The 22006-nt window shown below is 42.0% G+C and overlaps 1 protein-coding gene across 1 annotated transcript in view; it reads left to right on the top strand.

The window, feature by feature from the left end:
- The window catches only part of pth2ra (parathyroid hormone 2 receptor a), a gene marked incomplete at its 3' end in the record, with an annotated part of 28201 nt that extends 23193 nt beyond the window's left edge, over positions 1-5008 (top strand). The window contains exons 10-12 of the mRNA XM_083681532.1: positions 243-381; positions 4014-4055; positions 4610-5008. Coding sequence (XP_083537658.1) covers positions 243-381; positions 4014-4055; positions 4610-5008 — 580 coding nt within the window. The remainder of the gene's footprint in view (positions 1-242; positions 382-4013; positions 4056-4609) is intronic.
- Positions 5009-22006: the final 16998 nt, after the last annotated feature.

Here is a 22006-nt window from a genome sequence, read left to right as displayed (position 1 = left end):
CTGATGGATCAAGGGATTATATAGCTAATGCAGGTCCGAGGTGGAGAGACAAACTGATGGCCAGCGAGGGCCATGACTTGACTTGTAAACTCTTTGTCAACACCATCTGACTAATGGCCATCTGTGAGATGTGTAAACAGGAAGTCCATGGGTGTTATGAGTGAATCGGTTCTGCTGTAATGATTGGTGACCCAGCCTCTCTCTCTCTCTTTCTCTCTCGCTCTCACTCTCTGCATCCACAGGAAGCTGGCCAAGTCCACCCTGGTGCTTGTGCTGGTGTTTGGGGTCCACTACATCGTGTTTGTGGGGATGTCACACACCTTTGAGGGACGGAGCTGGGAGGTCAGGATGTACTGCGAGCTCTTCTTCAACTCCTTCCAGGTACTTAGCACTTGGGAATCGGGAGGTTACTGATGTTAGATTAGATTCCAGTAGTTTATTGTCGACAAGGAAATTCTCCCCTGCCGTAATATAACAGTATCCATTTCCTACACCACTCTGCGATTTGTCAAGCTCCCACGCTTTTCTGGATGTTTTTGGTAAGCGTATTAGAGTGCCAAGCGGCTATGATGGATTCTGTATGGAAAACCTTTCCCAGCTTTAATGGCCTCAATTGGTTCCCTCAACATCGTAGTGGCCTCAGGGAGGTTGGGTGGTTTACAGCCACGTCTCACTGTCATCCATCACAAATAAACAAGCTGCAAAATGTTTGCTTCATCAGTTATAGTGTACCGGTACAGCCTTATGTATCAGTGACATTTGAGGAGATGATGGACGCCAGACTCCTGGCTACTGTACTGTTCTTTTTAGCATTATCATCTGCTCTCTGCACATACAGTACCTGTATAATCAATAATACTTGTGGGAAAACAAACCAAAACTTGCTGCCAAAATACTACGGTTTCTACTGTGAATGCTGCTCGTGAGGTGATAATGATAGATCACTCTTCCAGTCCCCCAGATATCCAATCATCCAGTCGTCTCCCAGGAGAGAAGGGCTTATATCCTCTGGTTGCTTCTGGAGAGGCTGCTTTAGTTTGTGGACTCTGGGAAAACTTCACAGTTTGTCACAGTGACTTAAAAAGGCTGGGTTGACTCGTATGAGTACGGATTGGGAGACAACAACACTCTCTTTTGAACTCTGCTAGGGAGCCTACAAAGTGCACAGGGACGCATTCATTTTTGAATAAGGTAATTTGATAATGAGTTTGATAATGTGTTTTGTGGAATCAAAGTTACCATTGTTAACTTTTACCACTTTCACACCTACACACGCTCAGAGGTCAGCCAGTGCTGAGAGCCGTAATTATGTTTGCATTTCAAAGCGCGATGTAGGAGAGAGAAACCCGTCATGTCCAATAAAAAGAAGTTAGACATAGTGTGGGAGTGAGACTTGAAGCTTTGAGGGCGGCTTGGCTTCGCAGCCTTCGCCCTCGTCGGGGTGGTGTGACAGGCCCTGCTGTGGTTCAGAGAACCTGAGCTGTATCCTGACTTCATCCCACTGTCAATCTGCTGTCTACTGTACCTCTCATCTGTTCTTTCACAGAGACCCATGATTATGTGGCCTTTCGAGGCACAGTGTAGAAAAAAAGGAACCCCCCCCCCCACACACACACACACACACACGTACACACACACACGCACACACACACACTCTCACACCCACACACACACACACACACACTCTCACACCCACACCCACACACACACACTCTCACACCCACACCCACACACACACACACACACACACACACACACACACACACACACACACATACACACACAGCTGCTTTGGTGCCTTTGAATTGATTTATTGAAGTGTACCACAGCAACACTCAACCGTTGTTAAAAAGAGCTAATGTATTAAGTGAATAGCAGACTGGGGGCGGACCCTATCTGAACCTCACATTCCTGTACAGAGGTAATCCTCCTACAGTCAAACAGCCTTGGCATCGTAGCCTCAGGATTTTCACTCTGTAGCCACTCAAACAAACTTTCTACAACAAAGTGTGATTATTCTCACACAACACATCTTCGATTTTTGTTCCCAGGTTTGTTCCTGATTCAAGATTCAATGCTTTATTGTCATCCCAATAGTAGAATAGTAGTTATGAATTCGCTTCGGTGTTGCACACATAGAAATACATGTATAAACATCCACACACATACGCTTAGAAACGGCTAACAATACGGTAGGAAAATAGAATATGCAGTATAAAATATAGATACTCTGAGATATTCAGTACTGTGTCAGTCCATAAAGTGAAAATATTAAATAGTAAAGTGCACCATGAGGCTAATGTAAGTTGGATGTACGAATAGATAGCATACAGCCTCCGGGTAGGTGCTGCTAAGGAAGAGTGCTGTTTTTGTATTAATGGCCCTCAGCCTGGTGTTTCTTCTTTAATGACATAGCTTTTAATTAAACAAAGTTTTAGCCCTTTTCTAAATGTACTGTTCACCGTAACTGTATTTCCCCCATGGCTGTATAGTTTCTTCATACAGTACGTCTCAAAGCATTTACTCATTAAAACATATACAAACGTACAGTATTTCACTGGCAAGAACGTGTGAAGGCTCCTGTGATTCATGTAACAAATGGAACACCATATATGTGAACTTTGAAGAAAGGTTAACATACAGTATAGTTTTGGTCATTAAATGTTTTGCTCATCATAATGTTGTCATTTTGTATGATGTACAGCATAGCCTAACTATAAATTGTGTATGGAGAGCTACCTTGTAAAACAGACATTGATCTCAATGTGACTTCCTTCCTAAAGGTTGAGGAAAAACTGAAAAAATAATCACTATTCCCTACTATCGATGTGTTCAATCGATGACAGAGAGTGGGAATAATGACATTTTATGACATTTACTGTTCCCTGTTACCAGGCTGCTCATATCTGCTTGCCTCAGTAACTTTGTCTCTACCTCTGCCACACTGATGTACAGAATACAAATGTACACCATTGTGTAATGCACAATAGAGAGCTCACACAGATAGAGGGAGAAGCGCAGAAACAAGGGAGGGAGCAGATTTGAGGAAGGGCAGATGACGGGGGTGAGATTGAGGGTTCCTTGGGAGTGAGATTGAAAGACAGGTAGACAGATTGAAAGAGAGGGCTTTGAATAAAAAATAACGTGACTGTCGACCATGAACGTGTTTTGAATTATGTAGTAAAGGAAAGAAATACTATTAAATCACTATTAAAAAGATGTTATTCACCCTCCTGAAACGCCGGTCAGCTCTAAAGAGAGAAAGAGAAATAAAGAGTCAAAGACCAAAAAGGAACATTTAGAAAGGATTTTTCTGTGTTATGTCACCAGATTGATAAAGTTGCCAAAGCCATGAACAATGTTTGTCTTACAGTGCCTTCGGAAGGTATTCAGACCCCTTCACTTTTTCCACATTTTAAAAAAATTGGATAGCAACTGGGGACTGTTGGACTGTTGGACAGCAATTTAAAATGGGTTAAATTAAAAGAATTTGCCATCAATCCACACACAAAATCCCAGAATAACAAAGCGAAAACAGGTTTTCAGACATTTAATTCAAATACAGAAATACCTCATGTATTTCTGTATGTAATACAATAAGTATTCAGACCCTTTGCTATGACACTCTTAAAATTAGCTAAAATACAAAAATGTCATTAACAAATGACTCAATAAGTTGAATTGAGTCCACCTAATGCAAGGACAATAATTCATGTAATTTTGGAATTAATATCTTGTCTTATGCAAATCTGTCTCTGATTTGCATAGGAATCAATTCCGCACTGTGTAGATTAGGTTTTCGCTATGTCATTCTGGGGTACTGTGTGTGGATTGATGGCAAATTCTTTTAATTTAATCCATTTTAAATTGAGTCTATAACACAACAAAATATGGAAAAAGTGAATGGGTTTGAATACTTTGCGAATTCACTGCATTTGCAAAGCTCCTGTAACACAGTTAAAACTGATAATTCCCTGTGGATGTCTCACCATGTGCTCTTTCATCTCTCCCAGGGCTTCTTCGTATCCATCATCTACTGCTACTGCAATGGAGAGGTGAGTCTGGAGTGTCAACATCAATGTGACTGCATGCCCTGAACAAAGTGCTACTTTAACATATTCAACCCAAAGAGGGCTCCACAGGTTGTACAGAAGTGTGCTTGTACTTGCACTTGTACAGAAGTGGTTCCCAAGTCTTTCAGACTCGTGGCCCACTTGAAAATATCAAAAGTGTTTGTGTATCCAACAGACCACTTGTAACGATAATGTAGGAGCAAAACGTTGGGTTCTCACAGCGACTTTTATTTAAATGATGGGGAGCTTTTCCATCAGCATTACACACAAACAAGCACGGACAGTGAGGGACTAAATACAATATTATCAAGATTTAGCCACAAGCTATAAGCTATAAATTATATTATAAAAAAGTATATCTAAGTTTGGCAATGATTTGCCAGCCCACCTGCAGTAACCCTGTGGCCCACTAGAGGGGTCTAGTGGGCCATCTCTTAATTTACCCCTAACCCCTCTCCTCTCTCTCTTTCCCCCCTCCACCCCCTCATCCTCGCACCCCCCATTCCCCCCCCCCCCCCCCCCCCCCTCACCCTCAGGTCCAGACCGAGATCAAGAAGACGTGGACCCGTTGGAACCTGGCGTTCAACTGGAAGGGTCCGGTTGTGTGTGGCAGCTACCGTTACGGGTCTGTGCTGACGGGCCTCAACAACAACAGCACCAGTAGCCAATCACAGCTGGCTGGGGGCGGCCCCGCCACCCGCTCCACCACCCTGTTCTCCAGTCGCGTGTACCGCAGCAACGGAGCGCCCGCTGTGAACACACACGCCACCCTGCCTGGATACGTCATCAGCAACTCGGACCCAGATAGCATGCACCCGTCCATCCCAGAAGAGCTGGAGGACAGCGCCAAGCAGGTGGATGACATCTCTCTGAAGGAGTCTCTGCCTGTGATGAACAGTAGCACCACAGCAGATGACGAAGAGGAGACGCTGTAGACATGGGGACCACAGGGAGGCGTAGACAGATACATGGAGATACACAATACACAGAGAGTCACACTCTCCAAATGTACTGTGTGTCTGCATACACAGACACACACACACACACACACACACACACACAGACACTACACACACTATCTACACACCACATACAGATGGACACACCAACGTCATCCTATGCCCATCTGTTTGTACAAACTCATGTTCTGCATTTTGTAGCCAATCAATGGCATTTTAAGGCAGAACCCTCCCAGAACCCTCCTTGCTTCTTCATTCTGGGCAACACTTTGCTCATGCCAAACCCACTTGTTGACAATCAGACATTTCACGCTTCAGGACTGAGAAGGTCAGTACAAAGGGCTACTGCATAATGTGTCTGTGCAAGTATGTTTTCAATGCAAAAGATATGTAACTGACTTTCGTTGAAAAGCCAACGGTGTTGTATTTGTCCCATGTCAAGCTGAGATTAGAGGACCTTGAAAACAGCACATTTTCTCAGTGAATTACTTGTTTTTTTGGCTTTAAGAACAAAATACAGCCACCTCTGTGTGTTGATGCTTGTTGTTCTCTCTCCTGTTTACTTGTGATAAACGTCTTTAATTGCTTCCCGATCTTGATATTTTCTGTTGTAATTAACTGTAATGTCCCTGCTGTCAGACTCTCATTAGGCTGGTATATCAGTGTGTAGTCAGACTGATTCCTCGTCTGGTATCATACTGTCAGGCCAGAGGATAATTAAATCATCCCAGGTTTACTGTGTTTGTTCATCCAGAGCCATTGGAGTTAATGGAAGCGATGAAGCCTTGCCATTCACATTTCCCTTCTGTGTCATGTAAAATGGACTTCCATTTTAGAGAGTGGCTTGGTACAGCAAATGGCTCAGCATTGTTAGTCTGTGTGTGCGTGTGCGTGTGTGTGTGCGTGTCCCATTATTCTGCTTGACGTTCAACCAGCTGTCAGTAATAGCTTGTATCATTGTGGGAGGCAACAACAGACGGTAGCCATCGCTGGCTGTGGTTGTCATTGAGTGAGCACCCCTGTGAGTCCTCAAACAACATGGAGGTGGGGGTGGGGGTGGGGGGAGACTGTGTGTTCATTGTGCTGTCACAATAATCACACAGTTACAGGTTTGTCTGGGATCAACTGAGTGGGACTGATCCAAAAGCAACGTGAAAGCTTCACTCAGACAATGACTATTTCAAAATGCCATATGTTTTCTCTTAAATGTCTTCTTCAAATAACGTGAATATGTTGTTTCGTAAAGACAAAGTCTTTGTTCCCACAACAGCTCCCTCTCCCACAATTTTCCTGCCAGACAACTTTTTTGTTATTGTAAATCATCCCTACCACTTGGCATTTGAGCAATATATCATTATGGGTAAAGATCACCAATTGCTGTCGCATTCAAAAAGACAACGCTGATTTCATGTCAAAGAGAAAAACGCACTCGGACTCAATGTGTTCTCACGTCAAACTTTGCTTTCAAGGTGTTTACGTGGCCTTAGCACAAGTTCAGCATACTTGCTCACAAGGTTGTTTTAATGGCTTCGGTGCCAACAACTTGCACTCACTGGAAACTAGGGAGGACAGGTAGAGGCAGGCCGTTAATTCCACTGATGAGAGATGAGAGAAAAATAGAAAGAGAAAGAAATTAAGAGACACAGAAGTGGCTCTTCGTTAGTGCAAAATCTTCCTCTCCCAAAGAACCAATTAAGTCCCTAATTGGGCACCTGCCTGGGTTCTGCATATGAGATGCGAAAGCACAAAAGGAACACAAGGTCGCATGTGGCTTAGCCTCCAGCTTACCCATAAATCCCTGCTCTCTGCGCTGCAGTGATCCATTAGTAGGTAACGTGTGACGTCTGAACCTTGTTGCTGTCGGGGCAACCCTAACAAACAACTTCTAACAGTCAAGCAGTTTCTTTATTCAATTATACATACAGTATTCTCCAACTCGGTTGGCTGATATTGTATCCAAGGTTGTGTTGCAAACTACTAATCTCACGCAATGAAGTAGCAATGGGACAATGTGTAAAATCATGCCATTTACATTTGTGTTACGTCTTGTTTATTGTTTGTGTCAGAATGTATGATTTCTTTTCTTGTCTATTTCTTTTATTTTATTTACCCCCTTTTGTTTAATAGAAACAAACTCGGAGAGAATGAACACACTCTGAATGAACACATGGTGTTCTCCATTGTGTGTGGAGTGTGTGGGTTTGGCTTGGCTCGACCTCAAAATTCGAACGACCATGGTTTCTTTTCAAGGACCATCTTGACCTACTTGCTGTGGGCCCGTCTGAGTAGGCTAGAAGAACATATCTGGGACAGGGACGCTGTTATACTGTTGATCGGGATATCCTCACAAAAGAAGTTGAGTAGCCTCAAGGATACTTGCTTGGTTAGAAAAAAAATCTCTCTCTATATATATATATATATATATATATATATACGTAGATTAGACTATTATGGTAATAGTATTACCGCTTTCATTGTTGAACTGTTTACCAAAGCCTCTTTAATGTCTGTGTTTACTGTATTGACCAATGTTAGTTGGTGGTGGTGGTGGTGAGGACATTGTGGTTATGGTGAATAACTCCTCTCTCTCACCCATCCTTCCTGTCAACCTCTACTGTCTCTATCCCAATAAAGCAGAAATGCTCTCAAAAAACATAAATATAGGTGTTCCTAATAAATTGTGCGGTGAGTGTATAGTATGAAAGTGCTCATGATGGCACCAAGTGGCACCATTGAAACCTGAGAATGACTGAAATCCATTATGTTCCTCTCATAGACCATATAGTGAAAAAACCTTTTTCCAGGCTTTTTAAACACTCTCAATATAATCTCCACTCTCTCCATCCCCTTTTCGAGTTCTTAAAAACACCAGTGAAAAGCAAATTTCCTTATTCTGTTTTCCTATCCTTCTGCCATTAGTTGGATTTAGAAATGGGGTTCTGTGGAGTTCTATGGCGAATTATCATAAATTCAAACTCTGAGACTTCAAAAAGATGCCCCTTGCCCCCCGCCATCCCCTCTTCAGTTTCCCAGGCTACATTAGCAAAACAGGCAATGGTAGCATTGATCTTCATTAGTTTTACCCAGCTGGTTCTCAACAGACTGCAGTGCCCACAGAGAGGTGTGTGTGTGTGTGTGTGTGTGTGTGTGTGTGTGTGTGTGTGTGTGTGTGTGTGTGTGTGTGTGTGTGTGTGTGTGTGTGTGTGTGTGTGTGTGTGTGTGTCCGCATTACTCTTAGTTACGGGGAAGTTGTGTGGGCTTGACTGTTGTGGGAGAAATCCTACATGCATGCCTCTCTGTGCTGCGGTCGTCCTTTCAATCAGCACAGCCAGCACTTTGCTTCCAGCGTGAGAACTGAGAAGATGATGTTCTATGATTGCAGGCCATTAAACTCTCCCAATCCAAATCCTACTTTTTTTTTTTTTTATCTGTAATCAGGTGTCCATGGATGGATGTCTTCTTTTCTCTCATTTACACGTCATCCAACGTCAAACAGAGAAAAAAGGGCGGTGACTTGAAAGAAAGCCAATAAGAAAATAAAAAGAGAGGGGGAGAATGGAAGGAAACATTGGAGGAGCGCAGAACACAGAAACCAGAGGAAATCGAGAGACTGAACAGATTCAAAGAATCCTCCCGACAATGGCAAACGGAAGCCTCGCGCCATCATTCCTCACGTACAAAGCATTCGCTTTTTTCACATTGCTGTACGCATTGCGTCAAAAGGCTGTTGATCGGAATGAGTGAGTAACGATTGAGCACCACAGAATGTCTCTCCTCCATTGTTGGCCTACAGTTGGCCTACATCTCTAACTCAAAGGGCCACCTAACTCTCACTCAAAGTTATACTGTATTCTGGAACTTTGATGCCAGAAGATCAGTGGTATACAGTTAGGGTTAGGGTTAGGGTTAGCCCTAACATATCCAATCAGAATTCCCCCACAAACACCATCAGAAAGGGACACAATGCACCGCATCCTCCTGCATCTGAACATCTCATGTATACAGTACAGTAATGTTCATGCTATTATTAAAACATATATAAACATTAATCACATGTATTCAGAAACACACTAAGCACCCCCACAGAAACTCCCATGCATTCCTGTCGTCTTCAAACACATGGTAACATTATTATCATCTATGGAGGACCACCTCCCACACCAACACTAACAACAACATGTTTTTGATGGTGGCTTGTAAGGGTCATACAGAGCAGGGAGCAGCAGCAAATATCAAAGTATATAAATGAAGTCTGATAACCACGGAGAGATAAACAAGGCAGTTGATGGAAGTGTGATGTGAGAAGAAAGTGAGACAGCAGGAGGTAGAATCAATCACCATCTGCTCTTATCCCATCAGGACGACAGTAACAAAACACTTGTGTGTTGTCCGTGAGGTCACAAATCGAAAAAACAGCAAGTGGCCAATCCTGTTTCAGTTTCTAAAGTGAGGGCTGTGCATGCAGAACAGGTCTCTATGACTTGTGGGGTTGTGTTTTGTTCCAGCAATACAATCATTTCATTCACATCTGCCAATGTAACTTTGTCTCACACACTACTGTACTGAGTGAGAGATTGAACTGTATAACTGTAAAGCAAAGTCACACATCAACTCCAGAGTTCTATTCTCCCATGTCGGGAGTGGCGACAAGAGGGAGTGGAAAAATAAAATAGTCCACCGTGTCCACCGTAAGTTCAGAACCCATTTCCATTTATGGCATTTAGCAGACGCCTTTGTCCAAAGCGACTTACAACAAATACATTTGTTTAAGTAAGTGAATCATCTATCCATCAGTCATCGTAAGATAAAGTAATCAATGCTCAGACCAGGGGCCTTAGGCAGTCACAATGCTAGAAGAAGGAAAAATTAATATTATTATTATTTTATTTTTTTTAATTTACAGGAGAGAAACTTGTACAGGAGGGTAGTGGGGGTGAAGAGGTCTTTAGGAGGGACCGTTAAGATGTAGCCTGAAGAGATGGGTCTTCAATCTACGGCAGAAAATTGGTAGTGACTCTGCAGTCATAACAGCAGTGGGAAGCTCGTTACACCAGCGGGGCGCCAGGACAGTGAAAAGCCGTGACCGAGTAGTGCGGCTGCTGCATCCACGTAGAGGTGGCGGTGCTATGGTAAATTTCTCTAGCAAATAAAGAGAGAACATTCCACATAGGACAGGACAAAGAGGCCAAAACTGAGTTATAAATACCAATTATAAATGTTCCATAAGAAAACAGGTTGATGTAGAGAGGGAGTAAAATCAAGAGATAATCAGATGTTGATTTATGAAGGGAATGACACCAAGAGGTGCTTAGAGGTTGGTGCATGAAAGGATCAGAGCCTAGAGGAAGTAGATACCCAGAGCATAAAAACAGAAAACAGTAATAAGTAGTACAGGCTGTGATATAATATTAACCAATCATAAATATTCCATATAAGACAAGACAAAGAGGCCAAAAGTGAGTTATGAAAACCAATTATAAATACTCCATGAGAAAACAGGTTATAGAGGTAGTAATGATTTATGAAGGGACTGATAACAAGAAGTGCCAAGAAGTCGGTACATGAAAGGAGCAGAGGGTACCAAGCACTAAAAATATCAGGAACAGTACTAATCAGTACCAAGGATGATGTAATATTCTTTTTGATAATTACGATGAGCTCACCACCAATACTGTAGCAACCCGAGGTCTATCTTCAGAAATGGGAGGGGAAACCAAGCCGTGACGAGGTATAGGAACCGGGTGAATGATATTGGTGGCGAGCAGCCAGGAAGTGTAAATGATTTGCATATGAGGGATGGAACCTAAATTTGAAATGTATAAACATGGTGTACTGAAAGAAAAAAGGGAGATGCTTCGCGAACCACCTCGGCTTTTGTTATTTGTAATAAAAGCCTCTGAATAAACCATCAGCTCTCGTCTTTGGCATTTTATTTCAAAGTATTTTAACTTAGAATTCTACCACAGTGCCAGGCGGCCAGCCGAGAAGTCCATAGCACACACACACTCAGTTCCTTGAGGAACAAATTCAGAATGGGCGCACATGCTTCTGTTCTCCCCCTGAGACTCTCAGCTGTCTAAGCAGGAGTCATGAGCTGAAGGTATTAATGCTCTCTCTCTCTACACTGACCTCTCTCCCTGTTGGTAATAATCGCTCTGTGTCTGATGGTCGACTGACAGCTACGATGAGGTATGTGGGAACAGGCGGTGCGAAAAGAGGCAAGCTGAAATGCATCTTCCATTACCTCCTTGTGACAGGGATCTCGTCAACATTCAGGGGGGCTACTATTTTCGGCATATTAGTTTTCACTGTGTTTGAATGGGAGGACTAAGCAGGAACAATACTGTAGCAGATGCTCCATCTGTCTGTCTCTGTCTCTGTCTCTGTCTCTGTCTCTCTCACTCTCTCTCTCTCTCTCTCTCTCTCTCTGCCTCTCTCTCTCTCTCTCTCTCTCTCTCTCTCTCTCTCTCTCTCTCTCCTATGTCTCTCAAAGTTACAACCTAGATGTGAGATTTATTCAAAGAGGTAGATCAAAAAGATACAATAGCACAATAATCTCTATTCGATATACTGTATCTCTGTATATCAAATAATCTGTAGTGAAATATTCATCCACTATGATATACTGGCAGAGGCAGAATACCCCCTACCCCCTGCCTAAACAGACATCAGTAGGATAAGTAAGATGCCTGTGCTTGTAGCCAACTTATTTTCCCCGCAGAGGAAATGTTCGGAAAGTCAGGCAGAAAAAAGCAACAAGTGAACATGTGAATAATCATTAAAAGCGTAGAGTGTTAGGGTTAGGGTTAGGGTTAGGAGTACTAAAAACAGATTCAAAACAACTTGTAAATCGATGTCAGCTTTTAATATCAGATCTCTCTCTCTCTCTCTCTCTCTCTCTCTCTCTCTCTCTCTCTCTCTCTCTCTCTCTCTCTCTCTCTCTCTCTCTCTCTCTCTCTAGCATCCCTACACTCTGTGCCATTGTGTTCCCACTCTTTAATTAGCGGAAGGAGTCATGCTGAGTGTGTCATAGACCACCATTATCCCAGGTCTACTGACAGGAAGAGTACTCCTACTGTCGGTGTTACCAGCAGTTGGTGGTTTCCGCTAGTCTGAAAGGTTTGACTTTTACATTGCTTGCCAGGAAAGCAAAGCACATCGACCCATGTGCTGTGGTTTGCCGGCAGTTATTATTCCGTGCTATGAAAAAGGTCAAAAGCGAAATAAAGAGCTTTGCATTTCTATCTTGAGGAGGAGGTCTGGTTGTTTTTATAATGTTAACACTTCTGGCACAGAGGGGAGCCACGTGGGTCATAGAACAAACTGCAAACTTAAGCTTGCGAAAAGGGATTTGAATTTTATGAAATTTATTAAACTGACCTTCTTTTAAACCTCTTCAGTTATGGCATTATCGTTGTTTGCGAACAGGGATCTGAAACTTAAGGAGTCAAAAGGTTACTACATGTTTCCAAATAGAATTAATATAGAAGCCCAAGTAAATCTTCAAGGGAATTCCTCTACTTGTGATTATGTCAAGGCCTGAATACAGATTTCACTGAAATTGTTGTACAGTTACTAAACTCTAAAACACTGACAGATAATTGTGGATTGGGATTTATCTGAGCAAGAGCTCTCTTTCTCCAGCAGGTTTGGAAGTACAGTATAGAGGAGGATGGGACCCCCTGGAGTCTGGTTCCTCTCAAGGTTTCTTCCTCTGAGGGAGTTTTTTCTTGCCACTGTGCCCTATATTTTCTCCCCTCTGGGGAGTTTTTTCCTTGGCTTACCCCTAGGGGTCTATGATTTGGTGCTAGATCATATTGTTTGTATTGTATTTATTGTTTATATTGTTTAGTATTATTTTCTTGTGAAGCACTTTGTGACATTTGTCTATGTAAAAAGTGCTATACAAATAAACTTGACTGATTGATTGAGTACTCAGACAAGCTGTGTTCCATTTTAAATTCTCCTGTGATGTCTGTGATGTTTGTGTTATGAATAATGCTTCTTTGTGAACTTCATGACAGCATATGGTATTCTGTTTGTTTTCAGAGACTGTTTTTAACTTTACCAAGGAGGTCAAACTACAACTTTTCACTTAAAATGTCCTACTGCACCCCAATGGCCAAATGAACAGACTGATATGCACACTCCCACACAAACACTTTGTGGCAATCTTCAAACACGTTCTCCTGGCATACAGGGACACTGGGTTCTGTAAACCTGGCTGATTGTTCTCTTTGCAAGTGTAATAGCTTTGTGGTTTCACCCACAGCTGTTACAGATGCACAGTTTCATTCAGAGTTAAATGAACAGGTCCCCAGTCAGTAACTCCTCACCACTCAACAGAATGCTAAACCTTGCTCCAAGCCCCAGACCAGGTGCCAAGCAATGCATTAACAAATGCCACTTCCCTGCCGGCCAAGGGCTGACTGGAATTAGTTAGAAAGTCGAAATAATGAACTGCCGTGGATTATACATCCATCTACTTGGCTTCTCCTGGTGGCTTTCCAACTATTTGATTAGCACAACGTCTTTAAGCCCAATACTGAAAAGACTAGTGCACACCTGGACATCCATTGATACTCCTCTCCTGAGGGGAGAGGGGCAGCAGAGTTGGCTTGGCCAGAACATATTGTAAGTCGCTCTGGATAAGAGAGTCTGCTAAATGACTAAAATGTCATATGTCAACTTCATATAGTACCTGTTTGACTGATCTAAGTCTCTTGGTGTTGGGTATAGAGACAGTGGGTAAGAGTGAGGAGTAGACAGTTGGAGCTTTCAATATTACGGGTTCTAACACATATAATATATTCAGACTTGCACATGTCAAATTATTAGCGAAAAGCATTTCAGGGCTCCTCGTCTGAAATTGCTGGTCGCAGGTCACCAGAGTTATTGTCTGGGTAGAGGGACATGTGCGATAACCATCCAGATGGGCACCAGCTATGCAATTACGAGGCATTTTTGATTAACAACCTACTGTAGGGCCTCGTCTCCACTCTTCGGGAAGGGAATATAAATGCTGGACTACGTTTTCATGTAACTTGCCAGGAATAATAATGTCCTTCCTCTGCCAAAAACCATTGTAATTAGATTCTCTATAACTCTGTCTGTGTTGGCTGCATGGTTTGGAATTCAAATTAAATGTTTTAGCATGCTATTGAACCATGCCCTTTTCAGTCAACTTCAACAGAACTCACAGAACTTAACAGAAGGGGGATTCTTCTATACATGTATAGAAGAGGTCATCCTTGGAGCAAGAGCACACAGATGTGATGATAAGCTTCCAATTTCTGATTTCCATGGGCATGTAGAGCATAATAAGGTCAGTTTCCATGTAAAGGTATGGCTGAGACTTTTGGCTATATTTTGTTAATAGCAAAGTATATCTAATATTGGTAATCTGACTCCAAGTAATGTATGTGCAAATAATGGTTGAGTTTGTGCTGATTTGGTGCAAGAATGTTCAAATATAATTCATCAAATGAGGCTTTAATAATACTGTGTGCTTATACAATTATTACAAGGAAAGAATTTACATTTCTACCCTCTTTGGTAAATTTTATATATATATATATATATATACACTCACCAAGCACTTTATTCAGAACACTATTCTAATACTGGGTAGGGCCTCCCTTTGCTCTCAAAACAGCCTCAATTCTTCGGGGCATTGATTCCACAAGATGTTGGAAACATTCCTTTGAGATTCTGGTCCATGATGACATGATTGCATCACGCAATTCCTGCAGGTGCACTTTCAAGCTGTGAATCTCCCATTCTACCACATCCCAAAGGTGTTCTATTGGATTCAGATCCGGTGACTGGGAAGGCCCCTGAAGAACACTGAACTCATTGTTCATGAAACCAGTTTGAGACGTCTTTTGCTTTGTGACATGGTGCATTATCATGCTGGAAGTAGCCATTAGAAGATGGGTCAATTGTGGCCATGAAGGGATGCACATGGTCAGCAACAATACTCCAATAGGCTGTGGCATTCAAGCGATGATTGATTGGTATTAACAGGCCCAAAGTGTGCCAAGAAAACATTCCCCACACCATTACACCACCTCCACCATGAAAAGGTGTACAGGTGTTCCTAATAAAGTATATGGAGAGAGAGAGAGACAGAGAGATAGAGAGATGACCACAGGTCATTCAAACAATGCTACTCACAGCTCATGACAAGAACCAAACAACAGGACAAAGGAAAGAGGACAAGCTATTCCATGACCTCTGCTTTTATATCACTTAGGAGCTGTTTGAGAGGAGACCCAATTAGAATTCATCCCATCACTTCTATACTGATGACATCACAGCTCCGACACTTCTCAAAACATCCCACAGAGCTCACAGCCATGTGTCTCCTCGGGGGAAGGGCTCTGAATGTAGGGGGGCAGAATAGCTCCCCCTTCACATGTTTTTCTGTTCCAGAGAAACCGCCTGTTTCCTCATCATCAATGTAGAACCGCAGGCAGGCTGACTCTAGCTTTCATCTCCGCTTGTCTTAATCCTTCGCCTTCGCCTTCGCCTTCGACACAGACACAGACACAGACACAGACACAGACACAGACACAGACACACACACACATATATACACACACACACACACACACACACACACACACACACACACACATACACACACACACACACACACACACACACACACTGAATTAGCAACCCCAAAGGGTGAAACGGTCAAAGCTGGTGATGAATCAAAAATACAACAAAAACCGCCTTCGCAGCCTAGCACATCTTTGAAATGAGTTCCAAGAAAGAGCATTAACAGAGGAGGATGTGGAGATGAAGAGAGAAAGGTAAAGCAAAAAAAAACAAAAAAAACCCAGATAGAAATATAAACAAATGACACTCATGCATGAACTGCCCTCCCTGCTGTGCGCATTGCTTCAGCGTCATTTCTCCTACAGTACAATCAGCTCATACAGGGTATCTCTTTCTTGGAACTCATTTCCCTTTCAATGTCCCGTCATCCACCTTGTGCCTGACGTCAACAGCACCTGAGTCAGAGTCTGAAGTCAATAAGTCACCGGCTGTTGTGCGTGGCCTGTTGGGATCCGGGCTGCTATGTATTCTGTCTTTTGTGTTTGTCGTTATTGTGTCGTCTGATCTGACAGGGCTAAAGATCAATAGCCTAGGGATTGCATTCAAATTGCCCCTCGGGACCTTCTGCCATAAAAGCCTGCAACAGGAACATAGACATTTATATAAACCCTGAAAAGATGGGAAAAAAAACATGCAGCTTGTTTACTTGACCCTGAATAAAAATAAAATTAAAAAAAAAGTTTGAACTTTTCATTGGGTGGGCAAGACGCACGTTTGGGTGGGCTGAGCCCTCCCCTGCCCATAGCCACCACCAGCCTTGACATAATGGTATTGAATCGAATAACCATATCAAATAAATATCAAATTCTAACGATACCCATCCCTAGTTATGAATAGCCTAACCCATAACCACTTATAAAAATGTGTTTTACATAAATGGCCTGCCAGGCAATTAAAAGGGACAGGCATATTTGAAACTAAAATACATTTTTACAGTTTTGCAGGGTCTTGTGGGATTTACTTAAGCCAGTAAGCATTTGCAGCTGCTTTAATCATAATGGCTAGTCAGGCTGCTCAGTAATATCGCAGATCGGGATCTACATAAATGTAATGCATATACAGTGCCTATAGAAAGTCATCATACCCTGTGAAATCTTTACCTTTTGTCACATTACACCCTGGAAATTAAAATAAATCAAATCTAACTTTTTTGAGCTGTATGTACACATTATAACCCTCGTCATCAAAGTGAAAATAATTTATTTTTAAATTCTGGACAATTATTAAAAATTAATTTGTAAAATACCTGGTTAGGTTAAGTGATCAGCCCCTTAGGGTATACCATTATAAACTTGCTCAAGTGCAACCAATCAACTTCCAGATCAAACACCAGGATAATTGCCCCCCACCTGACATCAACTGTAGTGGTTTTGATTACTTTAGAATAAAAACAGCTGTTTCTTGAGGATTCCACTACTAGAAGTGCATGGTTCTGCAAAGAATTCACCATGGTTGGAAAAGTACTTTCAAAAGGCCTCCAGGATAAAGTTGTAGGAAGCCACAAGTTAGGTGAAGGCTACAAAAAGATTTTGAAGGTTTTAGCTATCCCTCTGAGTACCGTTCAGAGCCTCATTAAGAAGTGGAAGGCGTATGGCACCACCAACACCTTGCCTAGATCAGGCCGTCTGTCCAAACTGGATGACCGAGCCAGGAGGACATTGATCAGAGAAGCTACCAAGAGGACTTTGAAGGACTTACAAGTCTTTATGGCTGGGACTGGTCTGTCTGTGCATGTGACAACAATCTCACAAGCTTTACACAAAGCTGGCCTGTATGGCAGGGTAGCAAGAAAGAAGCCTTTTCTGAAAAAGTGCCACAGTCAGTCTTATTTGATTCTGTTGCCATCTGGAAAAAGGTTTTATGGTCAGACGAGACTAAGATTGAACTTTTTGGACTGAACTCCAAGCGCTATGTTTGGCTATGTATGGTGGTGGCAACATTATGTTGTGGGGATGTTTCTCTTCAGTGGGGACTGGGCAATTGGTCAGAATTGAAGGGAAAATGGATGCTGCCAAGTACACCCAAATTCTTGAGGACAACCTCAATATTTTTGCCATTTTGTAAATTTCTTGTCAATATTTGCTATTTGTTTTTTATGTCCATGCAGCAACCTCACCAAGCCAATTTCCTGTATGTGCACATATACTTGGCCAAATAAAATAATTCTGATTCTGATTCTGATCCTGAAATATCAGACATCCACCTATCTGCCTCCACTGGAACACAGACTGCACCACCTGAAACACAGACTGCACCACCTGAAACACAGACTGCACCACCTGAAACACAGACTGCACCACCTGAGTCCAGTCAATTGCACAATGCAGCATCACTTTTATTACAACTATATAAGATATGTCTAAGCAACATACCACTATATGCGTCTATGTTTGCCTTTGCCTGCAGGTGAAAGGACACCTATCATAACACCATCCCCATGTTTACGTACAACACTACCTCCACCCATCCCATCTACCTCCACTGAAACACAGCCTGCAGAAAGTAAGTCTGCTTACTATCGATCCTGCACCTGTCGGTCCTGCTGACTGGCCAGCCCTGTCTGATAAGGTGAGAACATTAGCTTGTAAGCAGAGGACCCTATCAAATAAACTTTACTTTTCAGAAAAGAGTGGATGGAAGAAGTTGCCACCACCACAACTTTTACACGAAACTAGTAAATGGGGAAAAAATCCAGAGAAGCTGGCTGGAAATATAATAGATTTTACTACTATTAAGTAATACAAAATATGTTTTTGTTTTTATTGCCAATGTGGTTCGTGTTTTTGTTATCATTTTTTGGATTACTGTATGATTGTGTGTGTGGGATGGAAGGGGGGGGATTGATGATAGAGTGCTGCAGATCTCGCCTGGATTGGGGACTAGAATTCAAATGACCACCTCAGGCCCCCTCGTGGCGCCGGGCATGACGGACCCTGTAATGCTGCTCTCTTTCTTTCATTTTAAACAAAGCGTCATCCATCATCTCTCATACCCATGAGGTTTGACAGTTTGCATTTACATTTAGATTAAACCTACATAATAACTACATAATATTGTGTAAAACCAATTGGAAAGTTGTAACTTTCTCCATGCTTCTCTGGCTGTTGCTTTATACAGTGTGTGTATTTGCTTGGTTATGAGGTGTGAATGTGTCTTCGTCCCCCACTCGCTTCCTCTCAAAAAACATTAGAGGTAAATATTACATTTACATTTACATTTATGGCATTTAGCAGACGCCTTTATTTATTTATTTATTTTATTAACAGGAGAGGAACTTGTACAGGGGGTTAGTAGGGATGAAGAGGTCTTTAGGAGGGACAGTTAAGATGTAGCCTGAAGAGATGGGTCTTCAATCTACGGCGGAAGATTGGTAGTGACTCTGCAGTCATGACAGCAGTGGGAAGCTCATTCCACCAGCGGGGCGCCAGGACAGTGAAAAGCCGTGACCGAGTAGTGCAGCTGCTGCATCCACGTAGAGGCGGCGGTGCCAGGCGGGCAGCCGAGGTGGAAGAGCGGAGTGGTCGGGCAGGGGTTTGGGGGCTGACCTGACCTCGTCCCCAGGGTCCCCTCAGTATTTAAAAACGTTTAATCTAGATCAGAATGATCCACAGAATGATCCATTCTTTTTCTGTTATCCAGGATCATATTAATCTGTCAGATTTTGAGTAGTATAGGGGAGTAGTATAGCTCGATCTGAGTCTGGATAGCAAAAAAGAATCCGGATCGTTTTGATCCAGATGAAAAGTTTTGAAATACTGGGCCCAGGCTATTGTGTTGGCGGAAGTGTCCGGGAACGAGATTAGGCCTTCCTAATCAAATAATGGACTGTACACAAATAATTTTCTAAGGTTAAACATGATTTTACTCTACTCAGCAGCACTACTAGAATATGAATCAAGTGTGTTTCAACCGTGAGGGGTGTCATACAGAGTGTTGTTGTGTTTTTATTGCTGCTATTGTTTATTGATTTCTTGTTGAGGTACTGTCCAAGGTCCTAGTCATCTAGTTTGTATCCTGATCGAAGATGACTAAACCGGTCATAGCATTTTAACGAATTACATTTACTGAGGTGAAACAGCACCTTATTACTGAAAGTGTAAACATGATTTGGGTACAGTCCATTATGTGTTCTCCCTATTCAGTGTAGGAGGCACTTTGAACTGTTGGGCCACAGTAAAAGGCCAACAATACTCATGGTTGAAACTCACTTGATATGTATACTAGAAGTGCTGCTGAATAGAGTGGTAGTAATAATCATGTTTAGCCTTGGAAATGGCAGTCTTTCATCAGAGTAATTAGGATATTAGAATAATTCCAAACCCTCAAAAACACAAATTATACATTATTTATTATTTATACATTATTACTTCAGGATATAGTTACATATCATTTGTGGTTCCTTTATCCATATTTATATAATATATCCATATATTTCTAAATGCTTAGACAAGTTTAACGTGGGCGGTTTTACAGAACACAGTTCGCCGTAGCAGCCCTACAGGATGAGCTGAACCCCCGTCATAAACTTGGTGGTGGTGGCGGCAATGCTCCCAGGGATGAAACAATGGCGCCATCTCTTGGTCATATTGGGTTATAGAGACTAATCCTGTTTTAACCATGTAGAGAGGCCTAATCTCTGCTTTCAGGTTTTTTTTTTATCTCACAAATTGAAGATAATAGCCTATTACAGATAGGCCTATCACTGGTTAAAAAGTCACACTGGTAATTAGACTGTGTAAAGGACCAACATTCCCTTTTCAGTTTTTAATCGCTCTCAATGTAGTTTTATTCCATAGTTTCTTGGCAGCTGACAATATTATTGTTAAACAAATGTTATGCATGAATATAATAGCTAAATGAGTCTGTGGTATTCACATAAGGGAAAATAAAAGGTGTATTATTACTATTATTATTATTATTATTATTATTATTATAATATTATACATTTTATAATGACATTAAACAACCACTAGAGGGTAGCAATAGCCAAGGCCTCTCACAGCCAAGCCCCACACAGTTTCTTATCGTTTAAGCTTTGACATAGTAGTTGTTTGCATGTATCCAAAATTGATTTAGGTTCATTAACAATAACAATAGATTTTGTTTAAACAATTTTTTAAAAAGTGCACCTGTTATTTGGATGTTGTGAAAGATGCTTTTTCACAGAATTATTCATTTTGAATTCTGTTTATATCTGTTTTTAGGTACAATGACAATTAGTTTTTAGTTTAGACAATTTCATTTAGTTTAGTATATTAGCATCCCCATTAGCTGTTGCTAATGCAGCAGCTACTCTTCCTGGGGTCCACAGTTCTACGGTACATGTACATATTCTCTCACCAATTCTCCACACTGCTTAACTTTAACCTAGACTGTAAGGTTCCTTTCTGTTTGGTTGGTTTCTGTTCCTCTTCATTGATGATGCCTCTAGAGGGGAAACTCTAGTTGATCTGCATTATCATTCATCTCTCCTGGATACATTTGAAAAACAAAACACAAAAGCAAACAGCCTCTGTGAGGTAAAAAAAATAAAATAAAAAGAGAGATGTTACCCTACTCTCCTGCTCATCAAAACCAATAACGGCTTCTTCTTCATGACATGTCTGTGCCTGTGCCACTCTGAAATAGCATCTAAGAAGCCTTTAAAGTTAGATCAGCTCAACCTCCATGCAGGGTGGTGCTAGCAGCTTTCATCTGCACATGACTTATTCATTAGCTGTGAAAAAGGAGAGATGCCATACTGCATGTCATTTAAATCTCAACTACAGAGCAGCAGTTGGAGAAGTAGGTTGGTGATGCTGAAAGCACGGAGACTTTAAAGTGAGGTAGGGGCCAGAGACGTGGCTCCGTCCAGAAACTCGCCCTTTGGCCCTGAACACCAGTGTGGATCTGAAGATATACCAGGGAGTTTTTCCTTGCCACTGTGCCCTATGTTTTTCTCCCCACTGGGAAGTTTTTCCTTGGATTGCTTTTTGGGGGTCTACGGTTGGGAGTTCATATTGTTTGTATTGTATTTATTGTCTGTATTGTTTGGATTCTTCTTGTTGTAAAACAATTGTTATTTTTTTAAAGCAAACAAATGTGATTGATTGACTGTTTGAGTTGGATAGGAGTAAGCATAATGGTAGCCTCTCCAACTTGCCCACTGGCCGGCCAGGTAGAACCGTCACCTTCCTGCTTAAATCTATCCAGTTCTTTTACACTAGTGTCTAGGGAGTAGGGCCTAGGCTTTCTTTCTAGGTCTGGGCCCTGGACAAACTAAACCCTAATTCACACTGCAGAGCTGAGCTGTACTGGGCTGGCATGGTCTGGCCTGGTTACGCATCCACCATAGTTGCTGAAACAGTG

This window comes from Argentina silus (genome assembly GCF_951799395.1).
Source record: "Argentina silus genome assembly, chromosome: 12".
NCBI classification, from domain to species: Eukaryota; Metazoa; Chordata; class Actinopteri; order Argentiniformes; family Argentinidae; genus Argentina; species Argentina silus.
The sequence above is the reverse complement of the archived record's forward strand: the minus strand, read 5'-3'. Positions and strand labels throughout refer to the sequence as shown.